The 20,052-nt window shown below is 41.5% G+C and overlaps 1 protein-coding gene across 7 annotated transcripts in view; it reads left to right on the forward strand.

Annotated features, from left to right (window-relative positions):
• BMX (BMX non-receptor tyrosine kinase) overlaps window positions 1–20,052 on the forward strand; it is a 48,706-nt gene that overhangs the window by 12,299 nt on the left and 16,355 nt on the right. For 6 of the 7 annotated variants that reach the window (XR_004347994.1, XR_004347993.1, XR_004347995.1 and 3 more), the window contains 8 exons: window positions 2,774–2,893; window positions 5,398–5,462; window positions 7,896–8,071; window positions 9,565–9,636; window positions 10,303–10,356; window positions 12,046–12,100; window positions 13,406–13,485; window positions 16,280–16,407. Coding sequence is in view for 4 of the 7 variants with exons in the window: in XM_032619277.1 (XP_032475168.1) it covers window positions 2,774–2,893; window positions 5,398–5,462; window positions 7,896–8,071; window positions 9,565–9,636; window positions 10,303–10,356; window positions 12,046–12,100; window positions 13,406–13,485; window positions 16,280–16,407 (750 nt within the window). In the remaining 3 variants the exon portion in view is untranslated. The remainder of the gene's footprint in view (window positions 1–2,773; window positions 2,894–5,397; window positions 5,463–7,895; window positions 8,072–9,564; window positions 9,637–10,302; window positions 10,357–12,045; window positions 12,101–13,405; window positions 13,486–16,279; window positions 16,408–20,052) is intronic. The other variant, XM_032619279.1, reaches the window with a different exon arrangement.

Consider the following 20,052-nt stretch of genomic DNA (forward strand, 5'->3'; position numbering starts at 1 on the left):
GGCAGTTGCTACGTAGACACCCCCTGTGTGCAGCTATTTGTCACGCACTAGGGTTCTGTGTGGGTCTTTCTGGAACTATATATGGTAGGCAGGTTTGGGTGGGCCCTGGGCAGCTCATGTGAAGGCTTATGGAACATAAAAGGAAAGCAGAGAGAGAAGCAGAAGTGAACCTCTTAGCCCCTCATAAGCTGCAGAGAGACCCTATCACTAAGGCTGCCGTGTGCATAGTAAGCCATTTGTATCATTTAACAATGCTTTGGGATGCAGGTAAAAAGAGACCAAACAGTTGCTGAAACAGATACATGTTTGTTCCTCTTCCATGGCCAGAGGTAAGCAAACCTAGGGCTGGCGCAGCAGCTCAATGAAGTCAGTAGGAACCCTGGCTCCTTCTAGATTCTGCTCTGCCACCCTTAAGAGGTTCCCAGAAAGGCTCTTGAGCTTTCCCAGAAGCCCCTCTGCAAACTTTTGTTCGTGTCTCGTTGGCCAGAACTGTGTCTCATGGCCATCTCTGTGTGCAAAGGAAGCTGGAACACAGGATATGGCTTTTCCAGCCTCTGTGCTGGAAGACAGCAAGAGAGAAGGTGAGTGAGATCAGCTACCGTGGCTCTGAATTCAGCTGACCAGATGCGAATAAACTGTATCCTTCTTTCCAAAAATCAAAACTGAAGGGGGGTTTGGCAGGGAAGCTGGCATCTGGGCGTTGGAATATAGTAGAAAAAGCTTGGGCCCGAGTCTCAAATACGCTATTGACTAGATTTGTGAATTTGAGCAAGTTACACCATCTCTCTGCACCTCAGTTTACCTGACTCTGTAAGAGCCATGATAACAGTAATAGCTCCCCCCAGGGTTGCCGAGTAGGTGAAATGAGATGGTGTGAGGGAAAATATGTAAATGTAAGGTCCTAGACACGTATCAATACATGAGTTCCTCTTATTGTCATTATTAGATGGTGGGAGTGTTGCAATGTGGACTTTTGGACTTGGCTGCAAAACAATTAGTTCCCCAGGAAACCAAATCTATGTAATAGAAAATAATAGGAATCCTGGTACATGGAGACCAGGAGCTTATAGAGCAGGAAGGCAAGAAATGTGCCCAAGGAACCGCAATGACCATTTGGGACCAAGGTCAGAAACTAGTGTTCTGTAATCTTAACTTCTTTTGCTTTTTGTGACTTTTGTAATAATTTCCCATTAATATTTGGTAAAGTTTTTTTATGCCAGAGTTTTCAGCTAAGCTGAGCTGGGTTAAACTAAGGGAATGATATCATTAAAGCCCACTGTTCATTGAGCACCTACTCTGAGCCAAACACTGTGCTGGATGCTTTACATACATTGGCTCACCTCCTCCCAGTGACCCAGCAAAGTAGATATTATTATCCCCAAACACTTCCTTGAGTCATGGTTGTAAAGAAGGGGGTTTTTTTGTTTTTTGTTTTGTTTTTTACTTTATATTAAAGTTTATTATTCCATTTGGAAAATCTACTGTACAGGGACAAACCCATTGGATTAAGCAGAGTTTTGCCAAAAGCAAAAGACTATCAACTCTTTGGAATATTCCTGATTCCAGCCCAGAGTCGGGCCACAGGACTTTGATCCCAGGAGTTCTCCTGGGATCAAAATAAGGAATCCTCAAGATGAATACAAAATCAAGAAGGAAAGAGTTTAAGTCACACGGAGAACCAGCCCTCCCTACCCGGAGAATCCTGTTGAACTGTTCTCTACTAAGACCTTGTAGGCTTCTATGCTGTATTTCGAGAGAGGTTAATTTGTTGCAGACACAATATTATACTCCAATATTAGAATTTCGTTTCTTTGGATTCAACATTGCCCTAGTCCCATGGTTTTTTTAAATATGCACATCTTTCTAGAAAAGTAGCCCCATAAACCATTTATTCCTTAGTGGAAACAGGTCAAAAGTCACGGAAGACCAAGAAGGGATGAGGAACTGTTCTAGCTCAGGAAAAACTAGATAACTAAATGCCCTGTATGTTTCTAGACTGGATCCTCGATCAGAAAAAGTGAATGATTACAAAGGGTATTATTGGAATAACTGGAAAAGTTTTGAATACAAAATATATATTAAGTAATAGTATGGTATCAGTGTTAATTTTCTTGAATTTGATAATTGTATTACGGTTATGTAAGGAAATGTCCTTGTTAACGGAAGTTACATGCTCAAGTAGTGATGGATGACATTATTTAGGTCATGATATCTGTGACTTACTCTCAAATGGTTAAGCAAAATATAATAATGATAAAAAATTTCAATAATAATAATAATGTGTATGTACAGAGAGAAAACGAGATGAAACAAATGTGGCAAACAGTTAAAAGTTGGTGACTCTGTGTGAAGGGTATATGGACATTCACTGCACTATTCTTGCAACTTTTCTGCACATTTGAAATGTTTCAAAATAAAGAGCAGAAGCGGGGGGAGTATATGTTTATTGGAAACTTCTTTTCTTCTTGCTAAGATCTAGTCCTACTCTAAAATCCTAACACCAAGCTGATGCGTATATGTAGTTTCTAGCAGTATTTTTTAAAGACTGATAGAAGTTATTGTGTTGTTCTTACTAAAACATGATTAGACTTTTCTTTTTGGCTTTGTAACTTCTGAGGGAAGGACTTACATCCTTTGGGAACCATTTGCCCTTAGGCTGGTTGCTAGCAAAATGAGGTTTTCATTGTTTTCTGATAACAGCACTTACTGAATGTGTTTCTTCTCTTGGGCCAACGTTTACTCATGCTGTGCTTTCTTCCTGCCTGCTCCCCAGAGATAAGGGGCAACCCCCATCTGCTGATCAAGTACCACAGTGGGTTCTTCGTGTGCGGGAAGTTCCTGTGCTGCCAGCAGAGCTGCAAAGCTGCCCCCGGATGTGCTCTCTGGGAAGCATGTAATGTGACCCCTCTGCTGGGCTGGACCCTGGGTGGACGATGCCCTTTAGGCAAACCTGGCAAATGCCAGAACACCTCGCCAGTTCAGGAAAACAAGATGTGCCAGATTGGTCAGCATCATGAATATCCAGCCTTGAGCATGATATCTAGCAAATGAAATCTAATTCCAGGGTCAACTGAGTCATGTTCCTTAAAATAATAACAATATGAACATCTGCCATTCGTTCATGTCATGAGAAATATTTTTAAACGGAAATCATAAATCAAGCAAGGAGCTGTTTATTTCCTCCCAAAATTCTTCCTGGTTGAAGATAAACTCCAGATGGGTAGAACGTGGTGAACATATCACCATGGTGCAAAAACTAACATCATAAACTTAAAAAACCAACATTCTTTTCAAAAATATGTCCAAGGATAAAATTTAAGTAACACTTTTAATCACCATATATACCAAAATGATGGATGGCCAAGTTTTCAAAGACATATTTAACGTGGTTTGCCATTCTGTACATGTCTGCTGATTTCTTAATAACATCACAGAAAGTAGCGTAGGGTTTGCTTTACATGCAATCGGATTCTACCCAGAGTTTTATTCCCAGGGAAATCTGCCTGACACTTTATCCAGGGACAGAAAGCCCACTGAGTGGCTCTGAAGGGCTAATGGAGGGAAAGAATTATGCTGTTTTTTGCTTGTGCCCTACGGGGTCCTACTGTTATCACCAGGATACTTACATGAAGCAGTCATATATTTTAGAAGTGTATCATTGTTTAACAACATGAAGTTGTTGATAAATAAGAAGGAGAACTTATTTTGGTAACAGGCTTATTTTACCAGCCTGGACAAACTATGCTTGGACTATAATGACTTTAAAGAATTAAATGAGATCAGCTGCATGGTAACAACTTCAAGAACTGTAAAACAAGGATGAGAAATATTATTCAAATTCACCCTACAATAGTATTGACCCCCGACAATCGTGTTAATGTTACTATGGGTAATTTTACAACAAAATCAGTGACTAGGGCTTCCCTGGTGGCGCAGTGGTTAAGAGTCCACCTGCCGACGCAGGGGACACGGGTTCGTGCCCCGGTCCGGGAAGACCCCACATGCCACGGAGCGGCTGGGCCCATGAGCCTTGGCCGCTGAGCCTGCGCGTCCGGAGCCTGTGCTCTGCAACGGGAGAGGCCACACAGTGAGAGGCCCGCATACCACACACACACACACACACACAAAAATCAGTGACTAAATATTCATTGTATTTCCCATCTCAATTAAACTATACAATGAATATTTATTCATCTTAATTAGATCACATTGCCCTTTATACTCATGAATTGTAATGATTTAATTAACTATACAGAATGGACTGTGCATGGATCTTCCCTCCAGTGTGAAGGGCCAGAGAGTAATGTCTCCTTACAGCATTAATCATTTACCCCAATGATTCTGTCTATGGTCAGCATTATTACTCAGCAGGCCAGATTCCAGCTCTGACTCTGCCCTAACTCCCTGGTAAAGAGCAGGAAAACAGGCGAGAGAGAGTACTGCCTTGGGATTATCTTCCTGGGCCCTGTCTGGATGGCACCTGCCATGTGTCCTGGGTGCCAAAGGCTCTCTGCCGGCCTCTGAAGAAAACTACAGAACGTAGTAGAGGTGTCGTGGCTTGCAGACAGCTGTGATATTGTCTGTCTGCCTAAGTGTCACTTCTTCCCTCGGCCTCCTCCTCTGCTGAGCTACAAGGCAGCCCGCAGGCACATCTACTAGGAAGGGAACAGCTGGGCATCTTTGCTTCCTTCTGTTTCCAAAATGTCATGGACCATCCTCTGTCCAAGTATATATGGCCTACAAATAAGTTGACCATACATCCCAATTTGTTTGGGACAATCCAGCCTGCAGCTGGGGACCTAGCATAATTATTAAAAGCCTACCCATCACTGTCAGAAATGTTCCAGCTGAGTCAATAAACCATATGGCGACCCCACTTATAAGACATACAATGGCTTCACCCTCACAACCTGGATGTCTATCTACATGTGTGAGTAGAAAGAAAAACCAACAAGTATCCTAACAACGGGGTGGTGGGGGGAAGCATAGGACAAGTTTGTTCACTTATAAATCAGCTATTTCTATGCATCTTGTATGAGCTGATCAAAGAAGAATCAGACATGGATTCTGAATCCTAGGCTCGTAGATACTACCCAATGAGATTAGATATCTGTTACTCAGAGACGAGGTAGAAATATGGTATAAAGTAACAGTTTATAGAATTTAGAGGACCTTGAATTTCTTATCTACTTGGGAAGATACTGATAATCAATGGTGAAGTGGTATCTGAGTTGGGTATTATACAGGAAAGCAACAGAATCACTCCAGATGTTCTAAGTTCATGTAATCTGGAGTATTGCTCACACAATCTAGTTCACTCTTTTGATTCATAACATTGGGTGTTTTGCTTTGTTTTATTTAAAGTTTTTTCTGCTATTACTTGGTTTTACTCTTCAGATGCTGATCTGCACATTGAACCCAAAGAAGAAAAACACAGAGTTCCCATCTTCCCAGACAGAGTGGTAAGTCAACATTTCCATTTTTTTCATAGTCAGGATATATTAAATAAACCAAGAGTTGCCAAATTCAAGACTGGAATACATGGGCTTCATTCAGAATGCCCAGCAAAGAGAGAGAAGACGTGACCTATCGCCAACAGCCACGGCAGTAGCAAATAATAAATTCAAACAAAGAACCATTTTATGTTTTTTTTTGCATTTAACGACTAGGCCTTTTTCTAACCTGTAAACACAAAAAATGATGTATGTGGGAGAAGCCCTTAAGATGGCATCACATATAACAGGCAGTTATTATTGGCTGACATTCCTCCCTCACCACCAGCATGGCTAAGTCTGCCTCGTGTACGTATCCTGGCAAAGGAATGGGACCCCATAGGGCACAAGCAGAATATAATTCTTTCCCTCCATTATCCCTTCAGAGCCACTTGGTGGGCTTTCTTCTCTGTCCCTGAGGTATGTCATTACCTCAGATGACATAAAATTTCCCAATTACTAGTAGTCATGAGAACAGCCTCTAAAGTGACCCATCCAATGTTATAATCCCATGACTCGAAACGTCATTTCAAGTTAAAACATGCCCCCCTTCCCTTGGCTCAAGTCTGCATTCAGAGGGCAGCCTGCTTTGGGGGAGAGGTCAGGGAGAGGCTGAGATTTCTGACGCTTTCAGGATTGAGGCCCAGGAAGAGAGGGTATAATGAAAAAGAGACAGTCATACGTGGCCACTCCCATCATGATTTGGTAGTGGCGGCTTCTGGGTGAGACAGTTTTCCAATGCTGATTCTTTATCATACAGGACACTTCCGTGGATTTCCCCCTGGGGTGGAGTTTTATGACAGAGCAAATGTCTTGACCCTTAGCTCTTCGGTTTCTAGCCCTCAAACTTTCTACTGGGTCCATTCACTCATCTAGGGCAGAGTTCCTTTCAAGATGGCTCCCAGCCAACCCTCACTCAAGGGTGGAGTTGGCCTACAGGAAAACAAACAAAATCTTGATTGCTCTGCTTAGTAAAACTGTATGTGGCTCACACTCCCTGCTTTTAGGCTTCCCAGGTAGGTGTCAGCCTCCTCAAATGCCAGGAGACACATAAAATGGCCTCCCTGTGGTTTTCTGGAAGCTCACCTGAAAGTAAGGGAGCATCTCCATCCACCCATCAGCTCTGTGGTGCCCTGGGTACTTATTTTCACCTACACACATTCACACGTACTTACTTCTCTATTTCTATCTAAGTAAAAACCATATAACTTTTGTAAACCAACATGAAGGACATAAAGAAATCCATTATTGTCATAGGTTGAATTTTTGTCTCCCCAGATTCATGTCCACCCAAAACCTCAGAATGTGACCTCATTTGTAAAGAGGGTCTTTGCAGATATAATTAGTTAAGGATCAAGATGAGATCATACTGGATTAGGATAGATCATAAATTCAATGACTGATGTCCTTATAAGAAGATGAGGGGACACAGAGAGATACACAGAGAAGGAGGCCATTTAAAGACCTAAGCAGAGATTGGACTTATGATGCCACAAGCCAAGAATGCCTAGAACCACCAGAAGCTGGAAGAGGCAAGCAAAGATCCTCCCCCACAGCCTTTAAGTGAAACCTTGATTTTGGACTTTTGACCTCCAGAGCTGTGAGAGAATAAATTTCTGTTGTCTTCAACCACCAGATGTGTAGTAATTTGTTATGGCAGCCCTAGGAAACTGATGGAATTTTTAAGGTTTGGGAGTTTTAGTCTGTTATCAGTGATATTGCTTTTTTTTGGTTTGGATACATGCTCCAGCCCTGAAGCTTGAAAATTACGGCCCTGTAAAACACCTAAGAGCAATGTCCAGAATAAGCAAAGGTCAATTAGTGGTTACCTAGGGGCAGGATGGGAACGGGGACTAACTAGAAATGGGCCCGAGAGATCTTACAGCCGTGATGGAAAGATGTAAGACTGGACTGTGGTGATGACTGCTCAACCTTACAAAGGGTGAATTTTATAGTATGTGGTATGTAAATTATACACTAATAAAGTTTATTTTAAACAAATCTAAGAGCAGAGGATAACTTAGGAGCCCAAAACCATGGCATCTAGTCTCTGGCAAGTAATTCCCTCCCCCTCCCTCCCCCGTTTCTCCCTTCCCCATTCCTCCTTCCCCCTCCCTCCCGCCCTCCTCCCCCTCCTCCCTTCCTCCCCCGTCTCCCCTCCCTTCCTCCCTCCCCTCCTTCCTCCCTCCCTGCTCCCTTCCTTCCCTCCTCCCTCCCTCCCCTCCCCCTCCCTCCTTCTCCTTCCCTCCCTCCCCCCCTCCCCTTCCTTCCTCCCTCCCCCCCTTCCCTCCTCCCTTCCTTCCGATTTTTTAAAATTTAAGAGCTAATATACTTTGGTTGTTAGTCCCCAGTTCATGCATCTGCGCCTCACTGTGATGTACTAAAATCTCTTATCCTCCAAAGCTGAAGATTCCTCGAGCAGTTCCTATTCCCAAGATGGATGAACCATCTTCAAGCACCGCTCCAGCTCAGTATGACAGTGACTCCAAGAAAAACTGTGGCTCCCAGTCAAACGTCAACATGCCGTTTATGCCAAGAGAAGACTGCCCTGACTGGTGGCAAGTAAGAGGACTGAAAAGGTAAACCCCAGCTTTCAGTCTGGCTGTGCGGCGCACAGAGTGGACACTGCCCCACTGCCTTGGAGCTGAGCCTCGACTCGGTCCACACAGGCTTCAGCTGAGATAGAGATGCCCTCTGAGAAAATGTTCGGTGCCTGAGCCGGAAGCCTGGGTAGCAGTGGCCCTGCTGAGACTCAGCAGCACAGACTTTCCATGTAGATGATCATGTCTAATGATCTAAGTAATACTCGAGCATTTTATTCCCTTTCCCTTCTCTCCCCTCCACCTCCAAATAACCCCGTGTTCCAGAACACCAAATCTTTAAACTATATCCTCTGTCTGAGAGAGCTTAGAGTGGGTCACTTTTTAATGCACTTCGGCATCACTGGCCAAATGACTAGTCAATCAAGTGAGGCCACGGCTGCCTTCTCAGGATGTACACCTTCGCCCACACAGTCTTCTTTGCCAGTTCCTCTTTTCACTTAACATCTGGGACATTTTTCCCATTTGAACACATGAGAACATACTAAATTTTTAATTTTTTAAAGTTTTAATTGTGGTAAAACGTAATGTAAAATTTACCACCTTAGTCATTTTGCAGTTGTAGAGTTCAGTGGTGCCCATTACATTCCCAGTGCTGTGCAACCTGCCTGATTACTTTGAATGTCTGTATAGTATTCCCCCATGTGGATAAACCTAAGCGATGCACAATTGATGGATACTCTCCACGTGCTCTTAAAAACCACAAAAAGGCTAAATAAATCGCTTAGCTTTTTTTTTTTTCGCTTAGCATTTTTAAATAAGAGTTTTCTTATGAAGAACTGAAAGGAAAAAGCTATGTTCGCGAGCAAGGCTGTTTGGGAAGCTGGGGAAGGAGGCATTGCTGTGCTGGGGCTTCTCCAGGCACTCACTGAAGTGTGGTTTTGAAAAAGACCTTGGGCTGTGAAGGCAAACAGGAAGTAGGTCCTACATTCCAAATAACACAGCCTTTGGACTTGGAGAAGTCAGTACTTCCCCATGCTCCGCTTTGCACCCCAAATGAGAGAGATAAAATGATGGGTGGCAGAGGATGAAGAGAATCCTGCAGATCCATGTGTGTCCACATGGAGTTAAATGGTTTGGTATTTTCAGGACTTTCCTTTGCAATCATAACAGCAAAGAGGAAAATAACTTATTTTAAAATATATCAGCAACAGAATGCTTGCATACATACAAGAAAATCAGGGCAAACCCAGTCAAGATGATTTATTAATCCAAGTTTTCTATTGTTTGGGGTTATTATGAGCCATTATTAAAAATTCTCTTTTCTTTAGGCATCCTGTCAAACTACTGCTTTTTAGTGGAGTCCCTGCAAGGATGAAAATGTGAAAATGCCTCATTAGCTTCCATTTCCAAACCAAGTGACATATATGGGTCAAACTGTTAAAGCTGAAACATATCTAACAAAACTACTTTTGTCATTTAACATTTATAAATAAACATCAATTTATGAAATGTATCCCTCTTTTTTGTAGCAGTGAAGATTTGGCATGCAGTAACCAAAGGGAAAGAAATGTTGTAGATCACAGCACCCTAAAGATGTCATGGTAAATCAAATTCAGATATTCTTTTACACCCAGGATTTCTTCCTTTTGCAGGAAAACTAACCACATTTGTGATAATTTTGCAACTAGCCTTTACTTTTTAAGGTAAATATAAAACAAATCCAGGTAGTTTGCTTCTCTGAACCCCGAAGGTGGTCTGAGTTGATGGCTTCTGGGTCACGCTGAAATTTCCTACCCATGGTTCATGATATACACTGGTGTTCTCATGAACACGGACACACCAGGCTCAGGCATCTCTAGCAGGAGGGAAAACAACGTAGAGCTGAGTAACTCTTCTCTGAGAATAGCTCTATACACAACCAAGATTTTCTCTAGCTTTGTATCACGGCTCTCCCGGAAGCATCCTCATTTATTTCACAAGCCCGCTCTTCTGACAGAGTCAAAGAAATCTACATTCCTGGGGGCCTTCTGTATCAAGGAGCCAATTTCTCATGAAACTGGGCATGAGCTCAACTTTTAAGCAATTCTCTCTTCACTTTGCTGACACCTTCCCAAGTGCAAAAAAGGGAAAGCTAACAGTCCAGATTTTATTCACATGGATGAAAGCAGGGTGGGATTTGATATGGCACTGTGAGGCACTTGGATTATTTCTTGGTGGTTTTTTTTTTTTTTTTTTTTGGTATTCATGTCATTCCCTCTCTTCTTAAGGGGATCCCCTGAGTCAAGTTCATCTGAAGAAGAGGAAAACCTTGATGACTATGAGTGAGTTTTGAAAGTCCTCTGTGTTTCTCTAAAACTAGACATAGATGTTTCTATTGTTTTCTCCCCCTAAGGTTACAAGCAGATGGTTCAAACTTGCTCAGGAGGCTGTATTTACATGGAGACACTCATGTGAGGTTCTGGGCCATGTATCTGGAGGATGGGTGACAATGAACTGGGTTGTTACTAATGAAAGTATTTTTCCCCAGTCTGGATGATCTAAACCAGCTGCATATATTCCTGGGATCTATCACATACCTGGCCTCCTCTTCATTTCGCTCTGACTTCATAGATACAGCCCATGACATTTCTGCTGATTATTTCTTCCCTGGAGGCCCCTTGCCAGGATGATGTTTGAAGGCTCTTATTAGCGTTGAGTCCAATTGTGAAGTTAGTTACGATGCAGTAATTTTACAAGGTAGCACAACCAAGCCTTGAATATCACAGCATTTATGTTGAGAGATTCCTATTCCTAGAGTGACCTTATCATTGAACATCCAAACTAGGACACTTTAGAAAGAGAAAGAGTGCACTGCTCAATGTTACATCTGGACATCAGGCATAAACTGGACTCCTCTGGGCAAATAAGAATGCGTGATCGCCCCAATTATACTGAGACAGGGTGGTCTTAAGTGGTTGTTAAGGTCCTTTCCAAAATCTAAGACTCTATCATTCGACAACAAATAGGGACAAAATAATCGTCTCCTGGACTTAAAGTCTGGCATTAAGGAGAGGTGGGAGTAATGGCACAGTGCATCTCTCAGACACCTGCTACCCAACAGCGACCAATTCAGTTGGACACTAGGATAACACATATTTCTAGTTATGGTTTTGTATGAGTGCTGTTATTGATTCATTGGCTACGAGTGCAGTGAGAGCATTTACAAAGTACATGTCACTCTTCACCACCTTCTAGTTCCCCTTTAACTGTAGCTTCTTCCCCAACATCTACCCTCTGGAAAGCAACTACTGGAATCATTCAAACTAAGATAACAATGACTGAGATACAAAATGTAAAACCGACAGCTAGTGGGAAGCAGCCGCATAGCCCAGGGAGATCAGCTCGGTGCTTTGTAACCACCTAGAGGGGTGGGATAGGGAGGGTGGGAGGGAGGGAGACGCAAGAGGGAAGAGATATGGGAACATATGTATATGTATAACTGATTCACTTTGTTATAAAGCAGAAACTAACACACCACTGTAAAGCAACTATACTCCAATAAAGATGTTAAAAAGAAAAATGACTGAGAAATGCTAGTACAAAAATTATTCAAAGATATTTATAGTTTAACAGGTGACAAAGACTTAAACCAAAGGGAGAGAACCTCTAATCATGGATTTTAGTCTTTCGCATTTAGATGAATTGGAAGGCTTTCTTTGACTTGGAAAGCCCAGATCTGACCAGATAGACAGTCTCTATCTCCATCATTTCTAGATTCCAATGGGGTGTGAGAGGCATGCATTGGGGAGATGATCAGGAAAGACATGCAGGCCCCACCCCAGAATCATAACTGGGTGGTGGAGACTTAGGACTCTGAGTTTCTAACAGCTCCTCAAGTGATCCTCTTGAACAGCCAGGTTTGGAAAACCCTGATCTGGGTCAATGCCTCATCTTACAGGTGAGAAACTTAAGTGACAAGTTATGCAATTAAAACCTATTAATTCTCAAAATGGAATTCCTTTCTATTGCAGCTGGTTTGCAGGTAACATCTCCAGGTCACAATCTGAGCAGTTACTGAGACAAAAGGTAAGTAAGTAGTCTAGTCTTTAAAATAGCCTCTAAGAATGCCTTTCTATTGCTGGGCGTGGAGGGTAATGCACTGCTCACAGAAACCTTACTGCTAATTATACAGCCAAGACACCATAGTGTTCACTGTCCACCCTGTGGGTTACCAGGCCCTTCACATCTAGCCACGTCCTCTAAGCCCAGTGCTCTATAATAAACCACTCCAAAATTTAGTGGCTTGAAACAACAAGCTTTATGATTCTTCACCGTTCTGCGAGTCAGCTGGGCCAGCAGTTCCGCAGGTTTTGCTTAGGGTCACTCATGTGGCTGCATTTAGCTGGTGGACTGACTAAGGGTGGGGTCAGCTGGGGTAGTCAACCAGGGTGCCATATTCCATCTGCATGTGGCTAACTTGGGCTTCCACACGGCATGGTCATCTCAAGGCAGTGGTTGAAGAGGCCAAGCCCCACAGTTCAGTGCAAGCAATTAGAGTCTCAGCTTTTGTCATGTCTGCTAATGTCCCACTGGCCAAAGCAAATCACCTGGGCCAGCCCAAAGTCGATGTGGGAGGGGACTACACAGGGCAGGAATACACAGAGAGATGATTTACTGGGGGCCATCTGTACCTCATACTTTAAGCCTGTCACTAAAACCATTAGCACCTAAACCAGAGTACAGCAGATGTAATGGGGAATAAATCTATCGGATTTTCTTACTAATTGGTAATGGACTTACCGACTGCAAACTCTTTTGACCTACAAAAGTGACACTTTGCTATAGTTCAACCTATACGACACACGCCAATTATTTCTTGGAGGGGCCCTAGTGAGAACATGGTGGCCACTACCTAACTCGCTATTTCATGACATGCACAGTTTAATATCCACTTTGTCTAAGTCTGCTTAGAATCAGCACATTACAAAAGACAAGTTGAGCATACATTTAATAAATGATTTGTTCTGCATCTTTGGTTTTCTAAAACCTTCCAAGGGCATGATATGGTGATATGTGGTTTTAAATTTTATTTCTGAAAGATGAAAACGTTAGGCTTGCACAAACACAAAACGGGGAAAATTATCAGAGAAGGTTAAAAATTAACTGGAGAGGAAGAGTTGAAGCACACAGGGTAGATCTATAAAGACACTGAGTGAGAGAAGGAGGAAAGCTAAACCAGGGGTCCCTTCTGTGCCAACTGGTGAGTAATCTGTGCCATCAATGTCTAAAGGGGATCTAAAAGATCTACTTTCCGACCACCTACCAGGGCAAATCGTTTTCAAGAATAACGAAAATGTTTTCTGTCCCTTCCACACTCTCCTTCCTATTTAGGGAAAAGAAGGAGCATTTATGGTTAGAAATTCCAGCCAGGCGGGAATGTACACAGTGTCCTTGTTTAGTAAGGCTATGAAGTAAGTATGATGCGGACTTCTTTCATCTTCTTGTGTATGTTCTTTGAATATGCTGGTCATTCAGTCACATTTGGGGATAAGATCCCATCTTTAAGCTCTGGAATTTGGGATCAAAGTATTTCTGTGGAATGTGACCATTCGTAGTTGCCTTCCCCCGCCCCACCCCGTACTATCAAGAGGCTGCTTTCTGGGCGATTCTCTCCTGCCCATCCCAGACCGCAGCAGAGCGCCCAGTGCATGGCGAGCCTTTAACATTTGTTAAAGGCATCCTGCGTTATTCCCCCTTGATTCATCCTAAGCCTAGAAAGAGAAAAGTAATAGCAATGGTTCCTGTACACTCTTGGCCCTAGCCACCTGCTGAGCTGAGAAACCTAGCCCAGTGTCTGGTTCTTAGTAAGTCTTTCCAGTGGGAGCAGGAGGTTGAATCAGTGTAGCTGTGTTCCCTGGATGGCTTCTTTCTGGGGTGCTGTCCTGTTGGTGTGGTTAAGAGTTCTGGTGTTAAGCTGCACCTCTGAGTCCAAATCCTGACTCTGCCATTTCAAAACCTTATGACACTAGGCAAGTTTCTTAACTTCTGTGCCTCAACTTCCTCATCTGAAAAGTGGACATAATAACCATTATGTTCTATGGATGAAGTGGGTTAATTCACAAATTGGATCAGAACAGTGCCTGACACATAGCACACACTTAATAAAGTAACAGTAATCACTAGCATTGTTGTTGCTGGGAAACAGTAATTCTACCTGCCCCCCTCCCCCGCATGCTTAGGTATATAAGGCCCCACGGTTACCTCAGGCAAGTCACCCTCACCAACATTAGGGTCCCCCTCCAGAGTCTTACAAGCCACTTTCCCATTGGTTGTTAGCCTTTTTGTTCCTTCTAAACATCCCGTGGAGCAAACAGGAAAGCTGTTTTTATTTACACCGTTTTACATATGAGAGGACTGAGGTTCAAAGACAGCTTTTCTTTTTTTCTTTTTTTAACATCTCTATTGGAGTATAATTGCTTTACAATGGTGTGTTAGTTTCTGCTGTATAACAAAGTGAATCAGCTGTACATATACATATATCCCCATATCTCTTCTCTCTTACGTCTCCCTCCCACCCTCCCTATCCCACCCTCTAGGTGGTCACAAAGCACCGAGCTGATCTCCCTGTGCTATGCGGCTGCTTCCCACTAGCTATTTTACATTTGGTAGAGTATATATGTCCATGCCACTCTCAAAGAGAGCTTATAAAGACCACCCTCAAAACTAATAAATGACAGACTTGAAGCCAGGCCTTCAACAGCCAAGTTTATGTTCCCTCAATCATATCCCTGTGTCTGTGCTGAAACCACCCAATGTTTTGGAATGAGAATCTGGTCAAATCTCGATTAGGGCCATTTGAAAAAAAAAGTCTATGTGTGCGACCCCTTTTTTAATGCTTGGATTGAACGACCTTGAATGACTGAAGGGCCTTGGTGGTTTCTCCATGTGCCCTGCCTTGTGGTGCATATATGTATTTTTTAAATAATTAAGTGATGAAAAAGTTATTTTATTTCGGGAATTTTTTTTACCGAGTACCTACCTCCAATTTGAGATAACAGCATGTACCATGAGCATTCACATGGCATTTTCCAGTGCCAGAAGCCACATCCCCGGTGCACCTTGTGTACTAGCTTGCAAACTTGGATGCTGACTAAAGCCAACCCAGTAAGAAGGGGGAGAAGGCTTGGTTCACTGAATATCAAAAGCTCTATGGCCCTCAGGGCCTCCAGTTTCAGCCAAACCTGATGTCAGAAGTCCTCTTAGTTAAGCTTCTTGACACCAGATTCATTTTTGAAGGTGGCTACATAGAAAAAAAAAAAATCAGCAAATAGATGAGGAATCAAATGAAAAGAATCCCAATGAAAGACTACAGAAGCCTTCTTTAATGAAACACCATCATTCGGCTGGAGTGAATGTGATGCTCAGACCAAGAGCCAATGAGCCATATGCAACAAGAAAGCATCCTTTCTCCTTTTTATAACTGTAATCCTAACGAGGCTGACATTACAGCAACAAGAATATATTAACAGTTTCTTATGTGCCAAGCATAGTGCAACTGATATATACATACTCTCATCTGAGCTTTACAACAACTGGATGAGGTAGCTAGCCAGCGATAGAAACGTACTCAAAGCCCAGTTCTTGACCGCTACGCTAGACTCTAACATCTAAGACAGGCATATCATTCCTGGTTAGCCTAAATCAACGTGCATCAATTCACCACTATTTTCTACAAGTAGGGCAACAGAAAAAAAAAAAAAAAAGTTTTATGGGAAAAAGGCACAAGTTCGCATGAGGAATTTCAGGCTATTCCCACCAACTCCAACCTGTACACTCCACTCCCAAAAGAGCTTCCCATCCACAGCCTAATGACCTTTGCCTCCCACCTTTTAATCTCCATTACTATCCTAAAAGAGAATTAATGTTCAGAATAATGATCCTGAAAACTGCAGGGCTCTCAATCACCAAAGGAAGATGCCGGCTTTATACTTACTAAAGGAAGAACGGTACAGAAAGGGGGAATTTTATTATAGATGAATTCTGTATGAGCACAAAAGATCCACTGAGTTCAGAGAGGAGCCCTCTTCCATACTTATGGATTATCGTGGACACCTCCAGAAAAACACTAGACGTCAAGACTCAGAAGCCACCTCTGACTTCCCTTTCTAAACTTTGCAAATGCACATAAAATAATGATTTAACCATTATGTAATCAAGCTTCACTTGTTTATTAAAAACATTCTAACATTCTTTCTTCCTTACTAGTGATAAAAAAGGAACCGTCAAACATTACCATGTGCATACAAATGCCGAGAACAAATTGTACCTGGCAGAAAACTACTGTTTTGATTCCATTCCAAAGCTTATTCACTATCATCAACACAATTCAGCAGGTAACTTGGTTCAGTTTTTCTTTTATGGGTCCTTGTTGATAAATATAAATTTTCTTGGATATTACTGACCCTCCTAATACTCTTTTTTTTTAATTGAAGTATAGTTGATTTACAATGTTTTAGGTGTACAGCAAAGTGATTCAGATGTATATAATATATCTATATTCTTTTTCAGATTCTTTTCCATTATAGGTTATTACAAGATATTGAGTGTAGTTCCCTGTGCTGTACAGTAGGTCCTTGTTGTTTATCATTTTATATACAGTAGTGTGTGTATATGTTCATCCCAAACTCCTGATTTATCCCTCCCCCCACTCCTAATACTCTTAATTATATAAGGAATCATGAAAGTAGGGGAAAAATGCTCTCAAGCCCTATGACTGTTGAGATTTTTTTTTTTTTTTTTTCCTTTTTTTTTTTTTGCGGTACGCGGGCCTCTCACTGTCGTGGCCTCTCCCGTTGCGGAGCACAGGCTCCGGATGCGCAGGCTCAGCGGCCATGGCTCACGGGCCCAGCCGCTCCGCGGCATGTGGGATCTTCCCGGACCGGGGCATGAACCCGCGTCCCCTGCATCGGCAGGCGGACTCTCAACCACTGCGCCACCAGGGAAGCCCGACTGTTGAGATTTTTAACCTACACTTCCTGGAATATAACATTATACACTCTATAATGCCAGGAAAAATGAAGTTGAGTGAGTTCAGTGACTTAGAAGTAGAGATTCTCTTTATAAAAATATTTGCAGTTTTTTTTCTGCCTACAGAAGTAAGATGACTGCAAAATTCAAGCAATATAGAAATGTGCATCATCGGAGAGATAACCTTCATGGACAAGCTGGTGTCTATTTTGACAGAATTTTTTTCTATGCTGACACTAACATTTATTATTCATTATATATATGCATATATATAATATATATGTATGTACACACATTATATGTTTACAGATATGAGATCATTCTATACATACTACTTTTCAGCCTGCTTTCTTTACTCTGCATGTCTTAGAAGTCTTTCCATGCACTTGTGTATAGCTCACTCTGATCTGTTTAATGGAAATCTATTGTAGAATTACTCCGTAATTCATTCACCGAACCGTATACTGATCAGCAGTTGGATCATGTACAATATTTTCACATAACAATGGCTGTTTCATGCAAACATAGCTCTGTGTACCTGTATGAGTGTCTCTGTAGCCAAATTCCCTAAAAGTGGAATTTGAGATAATGGTTAAGAATGTTTAAAATTCAGACACTGTCAAATGCTATTCAGAAATGTATGCTCCCACTAACAGCAACACTTCATCCTCACTGACCCTGGGTGCTATCACCCTTTTTAAATTTTGCCTAATTGACTGATACAAATAGTATAAAATAATATAAAAATATATAGAAATCCCTTGTAATGGAAGTATTAACTAACCTTATTGTGGCAATCATTTTACACTGTATACATGTATCAAATCATCACAGTTGTACACCTTAAGAGTTACCTATGTTATATGTCAATAAAATCTCAATAAACCTAAAAAAAATGAAATTTAAAAATCCACTCTAAATGTCTTATCTAGACTAGTTCCACTTACAGGCAGTGACTGGATGAATTTCCAACAGTTAGTAAAAGTAAGCTGTGGGATCAGCATCAAACTTGTGCAACCCTACCTGACCTGATCACAGGCGCGCGGGTGAATTGCTCTTACTCCTGGTGTTGATTTTGGTTTTTATTTGTATTTTTCCATGGTCCCAATTCCTTCAATTGTGTATTTTAACATGTAGCACCTGAAAAATACACTTTGGAAAAGGTATTGTATAAATAGATGTCTCCAAGTGGAATGATTCCACTCCAGAGGATACACAAGAAATTCCCCAGGGGATGGGAAGAAAATACTAAAATGTTTATTTAGATTTGTTTCTAAAATCTAATTCTCTTGAGTTTTCTATTTGTGAGTATATTTTATGATTCATATATTGTATCAACACAGCAGCAATTATATATACACGTATTTTGGAGGAGTATGTTAATTTTTTTTTTTTTGCTAATTAAAGGTGCAGGGTTTACAAGAGACCACTCATGTAAAAACTAGATAAGTAATAGAGAAAAAAGGAAGGAGAGAAACGAAACATGTGTGAGAGCTCCCAGGACTTGGAAAACATCACACATTTAAAGCAAGAAACATACATTTTTTTAAATGAGTTATTTTGAACCACTATAAATACTGTGACTATTTTAACCCAGCTTTACCATAACTCCATGTAAACAATTAAAATGACTTGACCGTTAAATGCAATTTAAGAATAAGCTCATTTTAAATTTTTTTTATTTTTATTTTTGCGGTATGTGGGCCTCTCACTGTTGGGGCCTCTCCTGCTGCGGAGCACGGGCTCCGGACGCGCAGCCCCAGCGGCCATGGCTCACACGCCCAGCCGCTCCGTGGCATGTGGGATCCTCCCGGACCGGGGCACAAACCCGTGTCCCCTGCATCGGCAGGTGGACTCTCAACCACTGCGCCACCAGGGAAGCCCAAGCTCATTTAAAAAAAAAAAAAAAAATTCAAGTGGTTTACTTATCTTGTACCCTTGTGTACTGTTTGGATTTGTTTTTTTTAACCAAATGTATGTGCTGTGTGTATAATACTTAAATATGGGACTATAAAAAGATAGCAAAATACCTGAATAGCCATTTTTCCAAAGAGGATATACAGATGGCCAAAAGACATATGAAAAGAGGATATACAGATGGCCAAAAGACATGAAAAGATGCTCAAGATCAGTACTCATCAGAGAAATACAAATCCAAACCACAGTGAGCTATCACCTCACCCTGTCAGAACAGCTACCGTCAAAAAGTCCACAAATAACAAATGTTAATGAGGATGTGCAAAAAAGGGAACCCTAGTACGCTATTGGTGGGAATGTAAATTGGTGCAGCCACTATGGAAAACAGCATGGAGGTTCCTCAAAAAACTCAACATAGCACTGCCGTATGACCCAGCAATCCCACTCCTGGGTATATATCTGAAGAAAATGAAAACACTAATTTGAAAAGATATATGCACCCCATGTTCACAGCAGCATTATCTACAATAGCCAAGATATGGAAACAACCTAAGTGTCCATCAACAGATGAACAGATAAAGAAGATGTGGTGTATATATACAATGGAATACTACTCGACCATAAAAAAGAATGAAATTCTGCCATTTGTAACAACTGGGTAGACCTAGGGGGTTTATGTTTAGTGAAATAAGTCAGTGAAATGAGACTTATATGTGGAATCTAAAAAATAAAACGAATGAATACAACTAAACAGAAACATACTCGCAGATAAAGAGAACAAATTAGTGGCTACCAGTGGGGAGAGGGAAGGCGGGAGGGACAAGGTAGAGACGGGATTAAGAGATACAAACTACTATATCTAAAATAAGTAAGCAACAAGTATATATTGTACAGCACAGGGGAAAAGAGCCATTATTTTGTGATAACTTTAAGTGGAGTATAATCTATAAAAATATTGAATCACTGCGCTGTACACCTGAAACTAATAAAATACTGTAAATCAACTATACTTCAATTTAAAAAAATAGTTGATGGCTAGCTACAAATGCAATAAAATAATTAAAACAAGAAAAGCTAGCAAAATAAAAATGAGA

The sequence above is a fragment of the Phocoena sinus genome, chromosome X, assembly GCF_008692025.1.
Source record: "Phocoena sinus isolate mPhoSin1 chromosome X, mPhoSin1.pri, whole genome shotgun sequence".
NCBI classification, from domain to species: Eukaryota; Metazoa; Chordata; class Mammalia; order Artiodactyla; family Phocoenidae; genus Phocoena; species Phocoena sinus.